Source organism: Aquarana catesbeiana, linkage group LG01 (assembly GCF_042186555.1).
Source record: "Aquarana catesbeiana isolate 2022-GZ linkage group LG01, ASM4218655v1, whole genome shotgun sequence".
NCBI classification, from domain to species: domain Eukaryota; kingdom Metazoa; phylum Chordata; class Amphibia; order Anura; family Ranidae; genus Aquarana; species Aquarana catesbeiana.
Window position 1 is genome coordinate 604,628,195 of NC_133324.1, and position 21,987 is coordinate 604,650,181.

General features: G+C 40.2%; 1 protein-coding gene across 3 annotated transcripts in view; it reads left to right on the plus strand.

Moving 5' to 3' along the window:
* Positions 1 to 21,147, plus strand: part of ACSBG2 (acyl-CoA synthetase bubblegum family member 2) — a 93,977-nt gene extending 72,830 nt beyond the window's left edge. For all 3 annotated transcript variants that reach the window (XM_073599078.1, XM_073599069.1, XM_073599061.1), the window contains exons 8-15: positions 615 to 764; positions 866 to 1,042; positions 1,148 to 1,329; positions 2,101 to 2,334; positions 4,258 to 4,475; positions 5,951 to 6,090; positions 16,176 to 16,422; positions 19,473 to 21,147. In XM_073599078.1, the coding sequence (XP_073455179.1) occupies positions 615 to 764; positions 866 to 1,042; positions 1,148 to 1,329; positions 2,101 to 2,334; positions 4,258 to 4,475; positions 5,951 to 6,090; positions 16,176 to 16,422; positions 19,473 to 19,585 (1,461 nt within the window). In that variant the 3' untranslated portion in view covers positions 19,586 to 21,147. The remainder of the gene's footprint in view (positions 1 to 614; positions 765 to 865; positions 1,043 to 1,147; positions 1,330 to 2,100; positions 2,335 to 4,257; positions 4,476 to 5,950; positions 6,091 to 16,175; positions 16,423 to 19,472) is intronic.
* The last annotated feature ends 840 nt before the right edge of the window (positions 21,148 to 21,987 follow it).

Here is a 21,987-nt window from a genome sequence, read left to right on the forward strand (position 1 = left end):
ACGGCACCGTCCCAATTGGTGCGGCGCCGCACTGATTCCTAAAAGTAGTTCCTGCACTACTGTTGACGACTTCGGGGGGATTTCAATAGACATCTGTGCAGTAACCAGATGTCTCTATTGCACCCGAAGTTGGACTGACATGCAGGTTTGAAATTGTGCAAGTTCAGCTCAACTTGCATCAGTGTGAACCTGGGCTAAAAACTCAACGGGGTAAGGTTCATTCATCATTCAATGAGCAGACTGCAGATGAGTGGGTCAGTGAAACCATAAAATGCAATGTTAAACTGTGGGGTCCCCCCACCCTAGGTTGATTTACTAACAGGAATGCAAAATCTGGTGCATCTGTGCATGGTAGCCAAACATTCTAACTTTAACTTGTTCAATTAAGACAAAAAAAACTTGGCAGCTGATTGGTTTCTATGCAGAGCTGCACAAGATTTTGCACACTCCAGTTTTTGTAAATCAATCCATGTATGTCTAAACTATGTGCAGTAAAAATCCGACCTGCTCTCCCAATCACTGCTTCTAATGGTGTCCATGTGACTTGTTTCTGTGTCACCATTATTGTAATGGACACATGTTAATGCATGTCAACTAATCTCTGCTTTCTATAGTGGGCTGAGTTCATGCAGCTTGGAAAAGATGTCCCAGATGCTGAACTGGACAAGATTATCTCGTCACAGAAGCCAAATCAATGCTGTACCTTGATCTACACCTCTGGAACCACTGGACAGCCAAAGGGGGTTATGCTAAGCCATGATAATGTAAGTTGCTATCAGGAGACGTTTACAAAGTTTGAAGCTACTGAGCACAAGTAAAAGATGTTTTAGGCTTTGCATCTGACTTATCGATACTGCTATTTCAGATTACCTGGACCGCAACAGCAGCTGGAAAGACTGTACGTCTCAGGGAAGCCACTGACCAACAAGAAACAGTTGTTAGCTATTTGCCACTTAGCCATATTGCAGCACAGATGATTGACATCTGGCTAACTATGAAGTATGGTGGAGCCACGTATTTTGCACAGCCAGATGCTTTAAAGGTGACTGTTCTGTGTTTATTTTTTTTCATAAACCTTTTATACCAAAAGGAATTTGTAACTGGAGAACTTGGTTTTCTTAAATCTTTTATCTCTGTCCCTTGCCAGGGATCACTAGCAAACACTTTGAGAGAAGTAAGACCAACAGCCTTCATGGGTGTTCCTCGAGTATGGGAAAAAATGCAAGAGAAAATGAAGGCTGTTGGGGCCAAGTCTTCAACAATTAAGCGCAAGGTAGCCACTTGGGCAAAAGGTGTGGGCCTAGAAACCAACCTAAAGAGAATGAGTGGGTAAGCAATTGCTTTACTAAAGTTGTGTGTTTTTTTTTTTATTTTTTGTTTTGTTTTTTTTCCTTGTGTACTTTTGAGTTGACTTTGCAGTAAAAGGCAAGGATTGCTCAAATTACATGGGCAGACTTCCCCTTTACAAACTGGTACCCATTTGCTAGTGTAAAATATACCTGTGTTTAAACATTTCTACCTGCTTTGCCTACATCCTCGTTGGTGAGCGTGATGGCTCTGTCCTGAGAAGATTGCTGGTGAATGCAAAGCAGGTGAAATGTTACAGAAGATGCTCTCTTCTTTGCTAGTGTCATCTTGCACATTTGCATATGATCTGAGCCCCGGGGTCCACATAGAATGAGTGTAATGTCACCCTTGCCTAGGCACCACAGACTGATGGAAGAATACTTTTTTTTTTTTTTTTGGCTGAAATTCTATGGTAGCGGTGGGGACTATCACTTTACCTGTACAAATCCAACAAAAAAGCTCTTTGCACAAGTCTTTTGCATGATGGGTAGATGGACATTTTGTGCTTGTTTTTGGTTAACACATGCTTGTTTTCAGCAAGCCTCCTTGCAACCAGACCCTGCACAGGAAGCAATGTGCCCCTCGCAATGGAGCTCTGCTGTTGGTGTCTATCTCTATTTAAAAAAAAAAAAAAAAAGGTCTTGTTTCCAATATAAAAAAAAAAGTGAAGGGATGAATATAGCTTCTGACAGATTTGTTTCATGTAGCAGGAAAAGTGTTATTTCTTCACAATTAGTCTATTTTTCACCATAGTGCTTCTCCACAACCAATGAAGTATCATGTGGCGAAAAAATTGGTATTTAAGAAAGTGCGCAAAGCTCTAGGACTGGATCGCTGTTCAAAATGTTACACAGGAGCGGCCCCCATCACGAAGGACACCTTGGAGTTTTTCCTCAGCCTCAATATTCCAGTATATGAACTGTATGGAATGAGTGAGAGCTCAGGTCCCCATACCATCTCTCTGCCTGATGCCTTCAGAATCATGAGGTATGACATAAAATCTGTTCACACATTTTCAGCTTTTTAAACTGTCTGCTTTAAAATGTCTATCTGCATGTGAATATGTGTTTGAAAAATGTTTGTATTTGTGCATGTAAAAATGTAACCTGAGAAGGGCTGCACTGAACCAACTTTGCCTTTCACACTGGGAAGACCACTAAATTCCAAGACTTATCCTTCTCACAAATCTAGAAGTGATATTAAGAGACCATACTCAAGATACCTTTGCAGATCAGTAAATCTCTGCAGTGGGGTCAGGTCTGTGGATTTGTAGAACTGGATAAACTAATTGAGCCATGTGGTCCTCAGATAATGTAATATATTGATGGACAACTTCTACTTTGCATATCCATTCAGTAATAGTCATGTAAATTGCCACACTTCCTGCCTTTTCTGATGGGATTTGCTAAACCACCTTTAAAAAAAGTCTGCTGGTCCCTACTCTTGTAGTTGCCATAATGAATTTCTTGTCTTCCCAGTTAGCAGGTGAGACCAAGAGTCTGTGCAGCTTCTTGGTATTGTCCATTTAATGATTGTTACATCATGAATTCATTGTTATCTGAGAAGGTAATGGCACGTTTTGTGGCAAAATGCTTTATTCTGCCATGTCCAGGCCACACCCAAAAATAAAATCTGTTTTTAGACCATGGTAAACTATTAAAAATAAATAAAAATCACTTTTGCAATATACTGTAGATGAAGAAAAGATCATTTTGATTGTTTTTATCTATGTATATGTGCATGGTCTAATTGTATATAATCACTTTTGCAATATACTGTAGATGAAGAAAAGATCATTTTGATTGTTTTTATCTATGTATATGTGCATGGTCTAATTGTATATAATCAAGGTGCAGCCCTATTTGCCTGTTACATGTGTAGGCTGAGCTTCCAGATTTGCAGCTGAGCACAGCGATTGGACTTTACAGCTCCTACAATGAAAGTTTGTGTGGACTGACCTGAGTGTTGTATGCCTCCCTTTTTTTTTTTTTTTTTTTTTTTTAATGTTGGTATACCTTCTCCAATTTCTCTGCAGTGACATTGTGTGCTTGCACTAGCTAATCTCTCCAGAAATTTAATTTTACATAATGTCTGCTTTTGTATTAAAGTGCTGTTAATTCATGTCGTGTGTTTTTTTTTTTTTTTTTTTTTGTCATTTGGTGCTTTTATGAAGTATACCCTTCACTTCATAAAAGCTGTTCATCCAGTACCTTTTGCTCTGGGTCACCTAAACTCAATCTCTTCCATATTTAGAGACCATTAAGGTGTACTGTACATTTCTATAGTATTACCATTTTTGTTTTTACAATAACTAATCTGTTACAAACTTATACAGTAAAACCTTGAATTGCGAGCATGATTCGTTCCGGAAACATGCTTGTAATCCAAAGCACTTGTCTATCAAAGCAAATTTCCCCATAAGAAATAATGGAAACTCAAATGATTCGTTCCACAACCATTTATTCATAAGTCCTTAAGTTTATAGCCCTTATGAAAAGATTATAGCAATATGTTTGTGGGGGTTGTGTAACCCTAAAATGTCCATCTACAAATGGAAGCCTCCATAAGGGGATTAGAAGCAAAATCCAGCAGGAGCTACAGAGTATAAAAGAGGCGCCTCTAAATGTAGCAATATTTTTCTAAATGATGTACCTTCATTAAAGGTAACCATATTGCTACACTTAGAGGCGCCTCTCCTTTTATACTCAGTTGTGACGTGACACTACTTGTATATCACTTCACAATGTATTAAAAAATTTTGCTCAAATTGCAAAACACATGCAAACCAAGGTTTTACTGTACATTTATTATAAGCAGAAGTAATCTGTTACATATGGTGTACACATTCAACTGGTTGCGCACCAGATTCTTATTTCAGTACTTTTTTAATTTTTTTTTTTTGTCTTTTAGCTGTGGGAAAGTAATATCTGGCTGTAGAACGAAAATCTACCAACCAGATAGTGATGGCAGCGGAGAGATCCTTTTCTGGGGACGCCATGTCTTTATGGGATATCTCAATATGGAAGATAAGACGAAAGAGTCATTGAACGAGGAGGGCTGGCTACATTCAGGAGATCTCGGGAAGCATGATGACAAAGGATTTCTGTTTATCACTGGAAGGATTAAAGGTGACTTTAGCTTCTTGTCTAAGCTCCTCAGAAAAGCCAGTTTCAAAATTGGGAATTATGAATGCCTATCTTCTGAGGGAGTGGCCGTTTTCTGGCTATGCGGCCATTGAATCAGACTTATTTATTTATAGATGAAATTGCATGTGCTTCTATTATAGATGGCATTTACTCTGGTAATATGTGGACATACAGGCTTAACCACTTCAGCCCCAGAAGGATTTACACCCTTAATGACCAGGCCATTTTTTTGCAATAGGAGTGGATAACTGATTTTAATAGGTACCTGCGCCCCGATCTCTGCGACGATCTGAGCCATAGTTCATCCCCTCCCCCGCAGCCTTCTGGGACACATCATAGGTTGCAGAAGACTGCGGGACCAATTAGTGCAGTGTGATGTGAAGCTGCAAGGCTTCTCTTAGTTAAGATGCTGGTGCCTGCACCTGAAGCCGATCGAAGAATCGGCTTGGGTGAGGACAGGCTGGATCCAGGAGCAGGTAAGAGTTAGCTACTACAGAATTTGGAGGGAGACTGGAGTGCCGCTTTAAGTAAGGCCATAGGATGAGTGGTGATGAGCTAAAGAAGTAATCCAGTTATATTACAGTTGGATGAGAGCAAGTTTTTTTTTTTATGCTGTTTTGCCCCTCCCCCCCTTATTTTTTATTTTTTATTTTTTTCTCTGGGAGCCATTAAAGGTTTTTGATCATGACATAAGGTGATGGCCTATAATAAAGGGATACTCTAATACGTTATCCTAGAAAATGTGGTTATAGCAGGCAAGCTTTTGTTGCAATAAAATATGGAGTAAGGTGGGACTTTGGTGTTTTTTTTTTTTTTTTTTTTAACAATAAGCAGTTGCTTTCCTCCCACAGTAAAACTTGATATTTACATGTAGATTAGATACTTCTCTTAATCCCAACCTGTCCGATTGGCTTTGCCACATTAAAGTGATTATCTGAGGACATGGCAGTAATGCTGCAAATTTAAAGCTGAACTCCAGCTTTTGATACACTTGGTTTGTTTGGACTAGCTTGACCCAAACAAATTGTCATTAACTTGAGGCCGCTGGATGTCCCGTATAAACTGTAACTAGGGCTACATACAGCACTGTTTTGGGTTTGAGACAAAACCTCCCTGTTTTGTACCAAGAACATGGTTTATCTGATCGGCGCTCAGCCATTCAGAGAAAGCAATGTATTCTAGCAATGAATACAAAGCTTCCTCTGGCTTAGCACTGATCAGATACTCTGTGTTCTGGATATGAGACTGGAAGTCTCAGCTTAAACCCGAAACAGTGTGGTATGCTATATAAAGCTACAGCACATAAAGTGGCCTCACGATAGTTGGTTTGGGACAAAGTCACTATGTAAAGTGTATCAAAAGCTGTCTAGCTTTAATCAGTTATGGAAACTTTTCTTGATGTCTCTTTTAAGTGCCCTGATACAACATGTTCATTGATGATGATTATCTGTTCACAGAGCTGATAATTACTGCAGGTGGAGAAAATATCCCTCCTGTCCCCATTGAAGATGCAATAAAGGAACAGATACCAATAATAAGTAACGCCATGGTTATTGGCGACAAAAAAAAATTCCTGTCAATGCTCCTTACACTGAAGGTAAGGGTCCTATAAAAGTAAAACTGCCTTTCGTCACTTTTTTTTTTTTTTTTTTTATCGTAACCGGTTAAGCTTAGCTTTGTTTTACAAATTGTAATTTATTATACAAATGAATATTGATATAATATGCAACCTTGAAACTGTAAACAGAGGACCTATGTTCATAAATAGGTTGTCTCTGACCTTCATTTGAAAGTTCCTTTTCCAGGCAATCATGAGTTCCCCCTCTAGGTTTCATATAAAGACAATCTATTTCAGGACTTGGACGATGCAGGGTATTGGTCTTCTAGAGGTGCCTTGCCATTTACATGCAGAAACCTTTGAAAACCTCTGAGGCCAAATGTCAGGTTGTTCTAATGCTTGCTGGCTGCTTCACACTTCATTTCCCATTGGCCAGTGAAGCATCCCAGCAAAATAGTGATAGCCAAGTAGGAATGTGTGGAGATGAAAGGTCGTGGCAAGCTTCAACTCCAATGTTTGAGAGCAAGAAAGGTATATCCATCAGCGATTCCGTTCTGGTATTGCTTACTATATATATTTTCAACGTTGCAGTTTATAAAACCTGTAAAAATATATATGTGTTCTGCTTGGAGCCTGTATATGTGTATAGTTATTATATTATTATTTCAGGTACTTGTATAGCACCATTAATTTACGCAGAGCTTTACATATACATTGTACATTCACATCAGTCCGTACCCTGAAGGAGCTTACATATACAGTCAAATCCATAAATATTGGGACATTGACACAATTCTATTTTTTGTCTCTATACACCACCACAATGGATTTGAAATGAAACAAAACAAGATGTGCTTTAACTGCAGACTTTCAGCTTTAATTTGAGGGTATTTACATCCAAATCAGGTGAACGGTGAAGGAATTGCAACAATTTGTATATGTGCCTCCCACTTTTTAAGGGACCAAAAGTAATGGGACAATTGGCTGCTCAGCTGTTCCGTGGCCAGGTGGGTTATTCCCATTTACAAGGAGCAGATAAAAGGTCCAGAGTTCATTTCAAGTACTGTTTGCATTTGGAATCTGTTGCTGTCAACTCTCAATATGAGATCCAAAGAGCTGTCACTATCAGTGAAGCAAGCCATCATTGGGCTGAAAAAAACAAACCCATCAAACCCAACAAACATTAGGTGTGGCCAAATCAGCTGTTTGGAACATCCTTAAAAAAGAACGCACCAGTGAGCTCAGCAACACCGGAAGACCACGGGAAACAACTGTGGTGGATGATCGAAGAATTCTTTCCCTGGTGAAGAAAACGCCCTTCAACAGTTGGCCAGATCAAGAACACTCTCCGGGAGGTAGGTGTATGTGTGTCAAAGTCAACAATCAAGAGAAGACTTCACCAGAGTGACTACAGAGGGTTCATCACAAGATGTAAACCATTGGTGAGCCTCAAAAACAGGAAGGCCAGAATAGTTTGCCAAACATCTAAAAAAGCCTTCACAGTTCTGGAACAACATCTTATGGACAGACGAGACCAAGATCAACTTGTACCAGAGTGATGGGAAGAGTATGGAGAAGGAAAGGAACTGCTCATGTTCCAAAGCATACCACCTCATCAGTGAAGCATGGTAGTGGTAATGTCATGGCGTGGGCATGTATGGCTGCCAATGGAACTGGTTCTCTTGTATTTATTGATGATGTGGCTGCCAAAAGCAGCAGGATGAATTCTGAAGTGTTTCTGGCAATATCTGCTCATATTCAGCAAAATGCTTCAGAACTAATTGGACGGCGCTTCACAATGCAGATGGACAATGACCTGAAGCATACTGCGAAAGCAATCAGTTTTTTAAGGGAAAGAAGTGGAATGTTATACAATGGCCAAGTCAATCACCTGACCTGAATCCGATTGAGCATGCATTTCACTTGCTGAAGACAAAACTGAAGGAAAAATGCCCCAAGAACAAGCAGGAACTGAAGACAGTTGCAGTAGAGGCCTGGCAGAGCATCACCAGGGATGAAACCCAGCGTCTGGTGATGTCTATGCGTTCCAGACTTTAGGCTGTAATTGACTGCAAAGGATTTGCAACCAAGTATTAAAAAGTGAAAGTTTTAATGGATGATTGTTAATCTGTCCCATTTACTTTTGGTCCCTTAAAAAGTGGGAGGCACATATACAAATTGTTGTAATTCCTTCACCGTTCACCTGATTTGGATGTAAATACCCTCAAATTAAAGCTGAAAGTCTGCAGTTAAAGCACATCTTGTTCGTTTCATTTCAAATCCATTGTGGTGGTGTATAGAGCCAAAAAGATTAGAATTGTATCGATGTCCCAATATTTATGGATCTGACTGTACTAGGGCCAATTTAGACAGGATCCAATTAACCTACCAGCATGTCTTTTTAGAGTGTGGGAGGAAACCCGCACAAGGAAAACATGCAAGCTCCAGGCAGATGGTGTCGTGGTCGGAATTTGAACCAGTGACCCTTTTTGCTGTTAGGTGAAAGTGCTAACCACTACACCACTGTGCTGCCCAGCACAAATATACTGCACAAAAGAGCTGCCCTGTAGCAGCAAATCTGCTATGGGGCGGGTGGCAAGTGGTTTAAATATGTACTGTACATACATTCCCTTTTTGGGCACTTCAGTACAGGGCACTTTCACCCCCTTCCTGCCCAGGCTAATTTTCAGTTTTCAGTGCTGTCACTCTTTGACAATTTCGCAGTCATGCAACACTGTACTTATGAGTTTTTTTTCTTTTGTTTTGTTTTTTACACAAATAGCTTTCTTTTGGTGGTATTTAATCATCACTGGGTTTTAATTTGCTAAACAAATGACACATTTTAAAACCTTTTTTTTTGTTAGCATTTTGCAAATAAGTAATTTTTTTTTTTTCTCCACTGATGGGGCACCACTGATCAGTGCCCTGATTATCTATGTACATGTCCCCTGTCACACTTGCCAGTTACCGGCTCTGCTTTTCTCATTCTGTGACAGCGTATGAGGAAGGTACTGCCGATAACGGCAAGTCTGTATGCACAGAATACATGCCCCGGGGGAGCAGTTTGGAAGGGTGTTCATAAACATCTGCGCTTGGTGCGGTTATAAAGTGGTTAAAAGGGTCGAATGTAACATCCTGCATTTTTTTTTTTTTTTTTTTAATGAAAGGGGGGAGTTTGTTTAGCATATTCAAAAATTATACATGCAAGATATCGGGTAGGCAATACAACATATACAAGTACCAAGGAATTTCCTTGATCCAGCCATTAGTGTTACCAACATCAATCTATGAACGCACATTCCTGAATCCTGACCTTGTAGACCAGCATTTACGCTCTTCTACTTAAAAAAACAAAAAAATTCAAAAAACCCAACATTGCCTTTAGGCGTTGAGGCAGCTGCCCCCCCCCCCATCTCAAAAAGATCAGAGCCCCACACCCCCTCCCTTAGGCGTCTCAACATTGAAACTTCAAAACATAGGCAGTGGCATATAGTGTCGCATAACCCATATCCCTTCATCCTCCTTATTGTCAGTGCATTGTACTCATACTCTCACCCTCCGGTGAAACCTCGCCAGCTGGATTGTGCTTGTAATTGTGGCTGCTACTCTAAGCCCCATCTTCCAGTGTATTCTTGGAGTCAACCCATCTAAACCATACCTTCCTAATCTTCTTGGATGCTCCCCTAGCCTCATATGTCATCCGGTATAAAAGTACATCCGCATTCACTACCTTTTACCCATATCCCCACTGTCAGCTGCTCTCCATAGATCCATCGCCGAGCTAGAAGTTTTCGTACTCCAAAATATAAGATTCTAAGGAACAGCTTAGTGTATACATTTACCTCCTCTTGATAAAATACACCCAGGAGGCAGCGTAAGGGAGAGCACATGTTGGGTAGATCGAAGATATCTGATATAAATTCAGTCACCTTAGACCACAGGGCTCGTATCCTCGGACATTCCAAGACCATGTGAATAAAAGTTCCTTCCGCCCTGTAAAAATGTAGTGAGGGTGTAAAAACCTTCTCTTCTCAGACACGTGTTATGTCAACAGTGTCTTAGGCATTTTGTTCAAAAGTTCAGTAGCCAGACTGTCTTAAAACAAAGTGTGAGTTTATTTGGTCACACTTGGCAACAACTTGAAAATATATACAAAGTTAAATTCTTCTTACAGCTTGATGTAGTAAAACAAAAGATAATAGGAACAAAAACTTGTATAAGAAAGTTCAAGAGATGTTTTCAGCTCCGTCTGTTCTTCTCTATGTCAGAGAGATGTCTGCTCTAGCAGCTGTTTGTGAGGTAGGCTGTATTTAGGCCTAATGTAAACAAAATGTCTTCTGTAGTATAAGGATGAGTGTGTCCTTCTTTGTGTGTGTGTGAAAAAGTAGTGAAGTCCTTCTGTGTGTGAGTGAAGGACATGTGTTGTGTTGTGTGTCGTGTCGTGCGTCTCTAGCCTTGTGTCACACTGGTTTTTATACTATTTCAAATCTACTAGTCAGCAGACTATAGCCATAGCCATATATAGCTAGAACTAAAAATGAAATGATCATATTCGTGATTATTCTAAATATTTTCTTTGCCAACAGCTGACACGTCTCTTAAACTTCTTTGATTGTCAGTAACACACAACAGATTCTTATAAAAAACTCAAGGTGAATAACCTTTCCAAATGGCCAAATTCTTGTAATGGATATACTTTAAGCTACAGAAATGCAATTCTGTACCAAACCTTACAAATGCATATTAAACTATAATTGGATATATATATATATATCTTCACACAAACTCAATCTAGCTAACTAATTAAATAACTATATCAAATAACTAACTATATTATAGATAATATATGTTTTTACTTTTAAAAAGATCTTTACAATAAAGTCTATGACAAATACTCTGAGTATATTCTTATCTGTGAAACCACTGACCTTTAGTCATTAACCCTGTACATGGAGAACAACTGGTACAAAAATGACATGCACACAACCTAGCTATTTCAAGATTCGTCTTATGCTGAGCTGAGTGAGCTTTTTCAATGTCAAAGCATAAAAGGGAACTCAGACTGCATACATACAGATCTTGATTATAAAGCCAAATTAATATAATTATTCTACACGCCCCCATACATTTGATGGCACTGCCGAGTCTCTCTTGTGCATTTGGTACAGTCTAGTCGGTGTATAGTAAACCTGGTGAAGGTATCGAAGATGAATCTTTTTATCCGTGTAAGAAAACATCCTGCACCTCAGCAGTTCTGTAGGATAGTCTTCGCTGCATCTGATGTTAGTCTGGAGTTGATTATATCAGCCCTGTTTGTTAAATTTCTGTAAAGAAAAAATGTTTTCCTTATCGTACATCATGGGACACAGAGCCTTAAGTAATGAATGGGTTATGGGCCACCTTCAGGTGATGGACACTGGTATACCCAATACAGGAAGTTCACCCACTATATAACCCCTCCTCCTCCCAGGAGCACATCAGTTTTTTTGCCAGTGTCTAAGGTGTTGGTCACGAGTGAAGATGTGCTCTGAGGAGCTCCAGGCGTGATCCATGCTGGATTTAAAAAACCTCCAGATCCATCCAAGCCACTGAGGCCACAAGATGGTTCCCAGGCCTCGCATAGAAGAACGAGATTTTGCCAGTAAGCTTCTTTTGAGGGCTGGACCCCAGGAACCAGGACTCTTTTTGGTCATGCTACATTACCTAAAGTTGCTCCTGAGGGCTGCTATACAGGTCCAAAGGAGTGGAACCCCTATTAAGGGACCCGGTCTTTAAAGGTTTACCAACTCTGCCCGCCGTGATGGGTGGAGTTTGAATCTGTCTGTTTTCAGCAGTACCCTGCAGCGAGCAAAAGGTAAGGGAAAAGGCTTATGAACTGTAAAAAGTCCACCTATGCCTTTTTCCTCCATATGTAAAACATTGTAATGCCTTAAAATCTCAGCAGCTCTGTGTCCAGCTTTAAACAGTGTGTGTGTGTGTGTCCCAGCAGCAGGAGGGGGTTCTTAATTGAACAGAGGTGTTCCCCTCTTCCCTGGGGGAACTAAGGGGCTACAGCATATTTTTATCTATAATGGCTCCTGTGTAAAACACTAATTGCCTCATACTGCTGAGAAAACCACCCCTCCCCCCCCAGGGTGCGGTGACAGCTTCCTAAGGATTACTTTAAAGACTCCCTTTAAAGAGGTCCCTGCACACAGGCCCACAATTTGGTCGAACTATCAAGGGCGCTATGTTTTGTCAGACACCATGAAAGACTCTATTCACCAGGCGTCCTGCCTTGTGCTTGTGCTGATACACATGCGTAGGACCCTGTGGTTAAAAAAAACAAACATTGTTTTTGGTCAGCCGAAGCACCTTGCAAAAGGCTTCTGACTAGTTTCCCTTTTCATAGGGATCGACTATTTGGGGAGGATTTGGTCAAACACATCCAAATGATTTTTAGTGGGAAAGGTACTCTTTTGCCCAAAAGAAAGTATAAATGTCCTTCATTTAAACGGACTCCTTCCCTGCGCCAGGGGCATCCGCCTCTAGGCAGTGGCGATGGCTTCCACCGTCAGACTCTAGAGGAAAGCCTCAGGGTCAGGCCCAGGCACAGAAATTTCAGCCCCTGTGTACATGACTTAAAATGCGTCCACCCTACAGGGCCTAGAAGTAAAATTAGGGACTTTAATCGCATCCGCTATCCAAAACGATAGGAAGCGTGTTAGATCCCCCTTCCCCACCTTAGACCCCTTATCAAGGGAACAGTGGGTAGAGGATAAGGGTTTACCCTCAGGTGATCAGGAAGAAAGGTATACGGATTACTCCTCTGTGGAGGAAACAACGGTAGATCCTTTTTCAGCCTCGCAATCTGAGATTGCTGGTACAATCTCTTACAGAGATGGTTTGTGCCTCATCAAGCTACCTTTAGCAGAGTCAGCTGATAGTTCTGTTTCTTCTTTAGGTTCCTTAAAACCTTCATAGCCTTTTCAGGCGTTTCCTGTACATGCACAGAAGAGCAAGGTTTGGGGTTTTATTCAACAGACCCATTCTAGATCTAAAGAATCTAAATCAGTTCCTAAAGATCTGCTCCTTTCAATGGAGTCGATCAGTTCAGTCGTTTCTATCCTACAAGGAGGAGAACTTCTGGTGTCCATCGACATCAGGGATACATATCTGCATGTCCCTACATTTTCCGCTCACCAAAGGTCGTTGCGGTTCGACGTAGAACAGCATTTCAGTTTGTAGCCTTGCCCTTCGGGCCAGCTACAGGACCCCAAGTGTTAACAAAAGTGCTGGCCCCACCTCTAGCCAGGTTAAGGGCACAGGGCATAACAGTCTTGGTGTACCTAGATGATCTATTGCTAATAGACCAATCGATGGCTCGTTTGGAGCAAAGTGTACGCATTACAACAATTACCTGAAAAATCCGGATTGGATTTTCAACCTAGAGAAGTCTTCCTTAATACCGCTAAATAAGCTAGAGTATTTGGGTCTGATCATAGATGAAGCCCAGAAAAAGGTGTTCTTGCCTCAGGCAAAAATCAACTCCATACGAGAGCTGGTGCGGATGGTCAGGTCGAAAGGAAAATCCCTCAATTTGCCTTTGCATGAGGTTGCTGGGTAAGATGGTGGCTTCATTCGAAGCGGTCCCCTATGCCCAGTTCAATTCGAGATTGTTGCCAAACAGTATCCTGTCTGCTTGGAACAAAACGATCCAAGCTTTGGACTTGCCAATGCGGCTGTCCCAAGGGTGTTCCAAAGCCTCAGTTGGTTACTAACCTAAAATCTGCTGAAGGGAAAATCCTTCAGATTCAATTATCTGGTAAGTAGTAACGACCGATGCCAGCCTTTCAGGCTGGTGAGCAGTACTAGAGAAGAATGTCCAGGGACAGTGGTTAAGAATGGAAAGCACCTTGCCCATCAACATCCTAGAGATTCGGGCAGTGCAACTGGCTCTGAAGGCCTGGACTTCCAGGTTAAGGGATTGTCCTGTCGGGATCCAATCCAACAATACCACGGCTGTGGCCTATATCAATCTCCAAGGGAGCACCAAGAGTCTCTCAGCGCAGAGAGAGGTGAACCATATTCTAACTTGGGCAGAAAGGAACGTTCTGTGCCGATCAGCAGTCTTCATTCTGGGAGTAGAGAATTGGCAGGCGGACTACTTAAGTCGCCAGCAGTTATTCCCAGGGGAATGGTCTCTTCACCCTGACATTTTTCGGGCTGTTTGCCAAAGATGGACTCTGGACGTAGATCTTCTAGCGTCCAGATTTAACATTAAGTTAGTCAACTTTGTGTCCAGGACAAGGGATCCACTCGCATGCGGAACAGATGTGTTGGTATCCCCGTGGAAACAATTCTCACTGATCTATGCATCCCCCCCCCTATTCAGTTGCTACCATGACTTCTTTGCGGAATCAAGCTAGAAAGAAAGCCGGCTATCTGGTAGCACCAGCATGGCCCAGAAGGTCATGGTATGCGGAAATTGTAAAGATGGCAGTGGAGGATCCATGGTCCTTTCCACTAAGGCCAGACCTGCTCTCAAAGGGGCCGATATTCCATTCTACTTTACGAACGCTAAATTTAACAGCCTGACTATTGAAACCCACATTTTGAAGAAACGTGGGCTTTCCAGGTCAGTTATCTCTACTTTGATTAATGCAAGGAAGCCAGCTTCCAGAACTTTATATTAGAGTCTGGAGGGCTTATGTTTCCTGGTGTGAATCCAAGGGTTGGCACCCTCGGAGATATATCATAGGCAGAATTCTTGCCTTTCTACAATTAGGCGTAGAGATGAAATTGGCCTTAAATACTATTAAGGGCCAAATCTCGGCCTTATCGATCTTATTTCAAAGACTGCTTGCTACGCTTTCTTTAGTCTGGGGTTTTATGCAAGGGGTGATGCGGATTAATCCGGCAGTTAAATCACCTTTGAGGCCTTGGGACTTGATCTTAGTTTTGTCAGTGTTACAAAAACAGCCATTTGAACCGATACAGCATATTCCCTTAGTCCTTCTGACAAGGAAGCTGGTGTTCTTGGTTGCTATATCCTCAGCAAGGAGTGTTTCGGAATTGGCTGCTCTTTCGTGTAAAGAGCCATATTTGATTATTCATGAGGACAGAGTGGTGTTAAGCCCTCATCCAGACTTTTTACCAAAGGTTTTTACAGGTTTTCACCTGAACCAAGATTGTCCTGCCATTGTTTTTCCAAACCATGTTCCAGGGAAGAGAAGTCACTACATTGTCTTGCTGTGGTGAGAGCAGTGAAAATCCTATATTTAAAGACAACTGCTCAGATTCATAAAACTGATGTGTTATGTATTCTGCCAGAGGGTCCTAAGAAAGGACAGACGGCGTCAAAATCCACTGTCACTAAGTGGATTCGGCATATTATAATTCAAACTTATAATTTAAGGGGTAAGATTCCCCCTTTTCAAGTTAAGGTGCACTCTACCAGAGCAGTTAGTGCTTCTTGGGCAGTGCGTCACCAGGCCTCCATGGCTCAGATCTGTAAGGCCGCAACTTGGTCTTCAGTGCATACATTCACAAAATTTTATCAGGTGGATGTAAGGAGGTATGAGGATATCGCCTTCGGGCGCAGTGTGCTGCAGGCAGCAGTATAAGTCCTCAGGTCTGGGGGTAACCTGTGGGTTGTCTCCCTCCCCTCAAGTGGCATTGCTATGGGACGTCCCATTAAGTAATTAAGGCTCTGTGTCCCATGATGTACAATTAAGAAAATAGGATTTTTTATAACCGCTTACCTGAAAAATCCTTTTCTTGGAGTACATTATGGGACACAGAGGTCCCTTCCCTCTTTTGGGATTTAAGTATATTGCTTTGCTACAAAAACTGATGTGCTTCTGGAAGGAGGAGGGGTTATATAGGGAGTGAACTTCCTGTATTGGGTATACCTGTGTCCATCACCTGAAGGTGGCCCATAACCCATTAAGTAATTACTTAAGGCTCTGTGTCCCATGATGTACTCCAAGAAAAGGATTTTACAGGTAATCTGTTATAAATATCTATAGAGGTTGTGTAGTAGTCACTGTAAGCTTGGCCCATAATGATGCAACACCATGGTTTGTGTGATTGACAGCCTCAGCTCACAGAAAATGAGTTCTAGTTTTGTTTTTTGTTTTTAGTGCTGTATGAACCAAGACTCTGGAGAGCCAGAAGATGAGCTGACTACAGAGGCAATAGAGTTCTGCCAAAAAATCGGAAGCAAATCTGCAAAGGTGTCCGACATTATTGGGCATAAAGACAAGTTGGTGTATGCTGCAATTCAAGAAGGTGTTAATGCTGTAAATGAGCGTTCGAATTCAAATGCACAGAAGGTTCAGAAGTGGCTTATTCTGGACAAGGACTTTTCTGTTGTAGGAGGAGAGCTTGGTAAGTAAGAATGCATTTTGTAAAATAAGAGACTAAAATATCTGTTATTGAAAAGGTGGTTGTTGGTGCATGCCCCCTAAAACCAGTGGTAAAAGTGTACACAGACCCGTTGAGCTTAAGACCTATACTGAGAAGTATGGAGGCTGCCATAGCTAACCTTCCTTTTTGTAAATGCTAAATACCTGGCTAATAAAATGCTGATCAAATGTCTTCAGTAATTTGATCAGGCGTTTGTTACTGACCTGAAACAAATGCACTCACTTAGGCCCCATTCATGTGGATGTTCAGTCTAGATCTGATGGGTCTGAACCCATGTAAACTAATGCCATCTGTTTACATCCGTTCCATTTATGTACTTTTTTGACACAATTTTTTTAAATTTTTTGTCACCTCTGATTTAGTTTCTGAAATAACTAAGAATAAAAATTTGCGGAAATAGATGTAGATTGATGTAAACTTAACTAAAGAGCTAACAATGGATGTGCAAACTGTTGTAATTTGAATCTGTATGCATCAGTTTTTTCTTCACAAAAAATGTGACTGAACTGTCTCAGTCCAGGCACCTGGCGGATCCAGATTCCATGGGCGGTATGACGCGGTGCCTGGACTGACATTAGGAATGTCGGCTGACAACGGGTCACAGGAGTGCAAAATGAATTGCACTTCTGTGATCCATAGAAGTACAGCAAAACAAGTTTTGGCTCTACTTTAACCACTTACGGGGACCATCCGCCTGCCATCGTTTTACATCGCTACTTTGAGGAGTATCGTAGTTATGGCAGCAGCTAGCTACCATAACCCCGGTATCCTCTTCAGCGAGCGGTCCGCTTTCAGATAAAAGTGGTCTCTGCAGTGGATTTGCCACAAGATCGCTTGGTGGGAGAGGGCCCTCTCCCGTCGTGCTCCGGTGCCCTCCACCGCATGCCGGAGCCGTCGATAGCAGCGGAGGCGATTGGGTTCTTCTCCCTGTTGGGCATGGAGACGAGTGAGGGGAAGATGGCCCCCACCTGTCTCCATATCGTTGAAGGGCGGAAGCGACGTCAAAATGTCACTTCCGCCCATAGCTCTTAAAGAAAGATACTTTTTATTTTTTTCAAATTACATTTACAGGTAATACTCAAAATTTGAATATTGTGCAATTATTCCTACTGAACCAGACTGAGACACCATTTTAAAAGCTCAGGATTTATGGCTTAATTAGCTGATTAGAGTGGGACACTTTGAGCCTAGAATATTGCACCTTTTCACAATATTCTAATATTGAGATTTGTGGATTTGGGGTTTTCATGAGCTGTAAGCCATAATCATCACAATTATGACAAATCACGGCTTGAACTATCCTGCTTTGCATGTAATGAGTCTATCTCATATATTTCACCTTTTTTAAGTTGCATTCGTGAAATAAATGAACTTTTGCACGATATTCTAACTTTTCGAGTATCACCTGTAATTTTTTTTTATTGTATTTTAGTGTAAATATGAGATCTGAGGTCTTTTTGACTCCAGATCTCATATTAAGAGGTCCTGTCATGCTTTTTTTTCTATTACAAGGGATGTTTACATTCCTTGTAATAGGAATAAAAGTGACACTTTAAAAAAAAAATAAGAGAAAAAAAAAATTGTTAAACACGCCCGTCCCGCCGAGCTCGCTTGCAGAAGCAATCACATACGCGAGTAGTGTCCGCATATGAAAACTGTATTTAAACCACACGTGAGGTATCGCCGCGATCGGTAGCACAAGAGCAATAATTATAGCCCTAGACCTCCTCTGTAACTCAAAGTATGCAACCTGTAGAATTTTTTTTTTTTTTTTTTTTGATTTTTAAGGGTAAATGTTTGTTGCCATTCCACAAGTGGGTGCAATTTTGAAGCGTGACATATGAGGTATCTATTTACTCCGCTTATCTTTCACAGTATGAAAAAAGGGCAAACTTTACGTTTTTGTTTTTTTTTTTTAAGTGTATTTTTACCCAAAAGTCCGCTTGTAAGACCACTTCGCAAATACGGTGACAGATTATTTATATATATATATATATATATATATATATATATATATATATATATATATTTTATAATATATAAAATATATAAATTTTTTTTTTTTTTTTTTTAATGTTTGGGGGTTCTAAGTAATTTTTTAGCAAAAACTTTAACTTGTAAACACCAAATCTCATAGGCTTGGCGTGTATGCAAATAAAATACAATCTAGCTGAGGCTAGCCGTGAGATTTGTAGCTCATACAAGAGTGCTTCTGATTATTTTATCTGGCAATTTTGTACGGATTCACATTAGAGCTGCACGATTCTGGTCAAAATGAGAATCGTGATTTATTTTTATTTTGCTTAGCACAAAAAGATCACGATTCTCGTGATGTAAAATCTTTCACATTATACAAAAAAATTGGGCTAACTTTACTGTGGGTTTTTTGTGTTTTTGTTTTTTTTTTTTTTTTTTTTTAATTAGTGATTTTTTCCAAAAAAATGCATTTGAAAGACTGCTGCGCAAATACATAAAATATTGCAACAATCACTATTTTATTCTCTAGGGTCTCTACTAAAAAAATGTTTGGGAGTTCGAAGTAATTTTCTAACAAAAAGATTATTGTAACTTGAAACCAACAAATGTCAGAAAAAGGTTTAAGTGGTTAAACTTTCCTCGTTTACACACGAATTCTATTCCTTTGACAAATTGTTAGTGTTTATACTTAAGTTCCACTGCTAAAGAATGTTGTGATTCTTGGCAGACTGCCCAGTTTTTCTCTTCCTTTCTTTTGAAGTCTGTGGCTTCAGAAGAGCAGAGAGAAATCTTTGCATAGACAGAATCATGAAACACTTTTGTCAAGATCGCAGCGGGAAAAAATCGCGATAACTATTGACGATTAATTGTGCAGCTCTAATTCACATTGATTACTAGTTGCATATATATAGATTTTAGGTTCTTGCTAAATGCAGTTACAACTCTGAATTCTCTAAATTCAATATACAGATGTAAACTGATGCATTTTTAAATATGGCTAAAGCTGTATTTTTATCCCCCCCCCCCCCCACAAGGTCCTACAATGAAACTGAAGAGGCCAGTGGTGTCCAAAATGTACAAAGAGCAAATTGATGGTTTTTACCTGGATGCTGTAACCCCTTCTGACAACTCCATTCCAACCAAGTAGAAAAGTTTACAGCCAGCCTTGTAAAGGGCAGTGGAAGACTCCTGGCAGAAGTGCATGAAGAAAACATGGTGTGAATATTTTTTTTTTTCTGTAATTTTAAATACAGGTAATGGGGACACTTTTCCATCCAGTATCATCTCGCCTTGTCTGTGTTCGGGTTAATTTGTCTTATCAGTGGGAGTGCACATATGTTGGGCAAAATTGGTTCTATTTATAAGTGCCTCCTGAATTAAGAGGTTAAAAAGCTCACTGGGCCCGAAATGCCTCTTTGCTTAAGCAGGTTGCTGTTTTCTGGCTGTCTGCATTGTATTTCTGGGTCAATTTGGCGTGCGTGTAAATATACATGCGTATGAAGGGAAGATGAGCGAAATTTTGAACTGGGTGCAATCAGACTAACTTTGGATTCTGATCCCATGCACCAAAAAAGATGTAAAGTGTAAATGTGAATAAGAAAATGAATATGAATGTTTTGATAACCTAATGATGTATAAAACTATAAGTAATTTATTTTGTAAACTTTTTGTTTTTGTAATTTTTATTTTTTTTTTATTTTTTTTTGAGAAGCAGTCCTGTTTACGTAAGCTGTTCATGCCCTCTTTCTACTGGCATTTGACTTCAGTCAATGCAAACTGTGCTGTAGAAGTGCTAATTTGTGAATCTGAAGTGGTTTGGATCTTATAACTGAGCAGGTTTGTTAATTCCCAAATGTTAATCCTTGTGTATTTTCCCACATTGTTTTTTGGCAGAAATGTTACATGCAGGGCAATAAAAATGTTTTCTTAGATCCATTAGGCATTTCTGACTGTCCAGGGGGCCTCTTTTTGAGACAACAATGTAACACTTCCCCATCTTTGAAAACCTGTCTCCCCCCCCAAGTTTGCAGAGTGTAATACACAGTACAATTGAAAAACGGTTGTGTACAAGACCTTGGACCAGCTAGTCATATTTGTGCTGTGCATCATTCGCCCAGACAGCGCAAAGGAAAAAGATAAATGTACAGTACTTGTGACTGAGCATTTCAAAGACAGGACAGGTTTTCTGCACCACAGCAAAATTTGTCATCTTGTTTGTCTCGCTGTGACTTGATGTGCAAATGTCTTGACAGCGTTGATATGTTTTGTAACCAGCATTAAGAAGCCTTTCATAATTGTCACTGTTTTGACAGTTCCCCAATTTGAAAATTCTTTGCCAGTTTTTGAATTACGTGCTCAGTTTCCATCTGCGGCGGTCTTCGAAGTACCAATTGATGTAATCTTGTGCGCAAAAAACAAATTTGCTGTCTTGTTCTTTGAAAATGTGAAATATTTTAAAGAGTTTGGATTAATAGACTGCTCTGCACTACCAAAATAAGAGGTGTAGTAGACTATTTTCATGTCTGAGCATAAAGTTGCAATTTTCTGTTTAGAGGGTCATATCATTCCAATGGGAATTTAATTTATTGTCTAATGCACTAGTTGACACTCGTTTCTTTAACCAACGTAGAACGGTGTGTAAATGCTGATCTTTGTTTCGTGTCCCTCCCTGCTGAATAAATCTCCAATAAACTGAACATTTTGGCATAACCCCTTGTGAGTTTTTGCTTACACTGTGACACTGATGCAGGTCACCCTGATTTTTTATTTATTTATTTTTATTTATTATGGCTGGGTTTTAGCCTGCTTTATTCGCAGGCAAAGGTAGTTTTAATTAAAACAAGTTTGCTTTGCGTTTTCCATAGATAATCCTAAAACTTTCAATTCACAGGAACCACGTGATATGAAAACTGTGAAAATGGCACATATTTCAATTTTGTCTTGTGGTCTGCACTAGAAAATTCACAGCTGCAATTGTGTTTTTACATTTTAACCACTTCAGCCCCAGATGATTTTCCCCCTTATGACCAGGCCATTTTTGCGATACAGCACTGCGTCACTTTAATTGACAATTGGGTGGTTGTGCGACGCTGTACCCAAACAAAATTAATGTGTTTTTTGTTTTTGTTTTTTTTTCCCCCCTACAAATAGAGCTTTCTTTTGGTGGTATTTAATCACCTCTGCGGTTTCTATTTTTTGCACTATAAAAAAGACTGACAATTTTTGAAAAACAATTTTTACTTTTTGCTATATCCCCCCCAAAAATTTAAACACATTTCTTCAACAGTTTAGGCCAATATATATTCTACATATTTTTTTGAAAAAAAAAAATAGCATTAAACGTATATTGGTTTGCGCAAAAGTTATAGCGTCTAAAAAATAAGGGATGTATTTATAGCTCCTCCTTTTTTTTTTTTTGCCCTGGCTCGTGCTGATGCGATGCGGGAAACTGCAAAAAAATCGCTATTTCCCCACATAGCAATCGCATGACATCTGTTGACACCCAGAAACAGATTGTGAAAAGTGCGATTGCCAGAATCGCATTATATA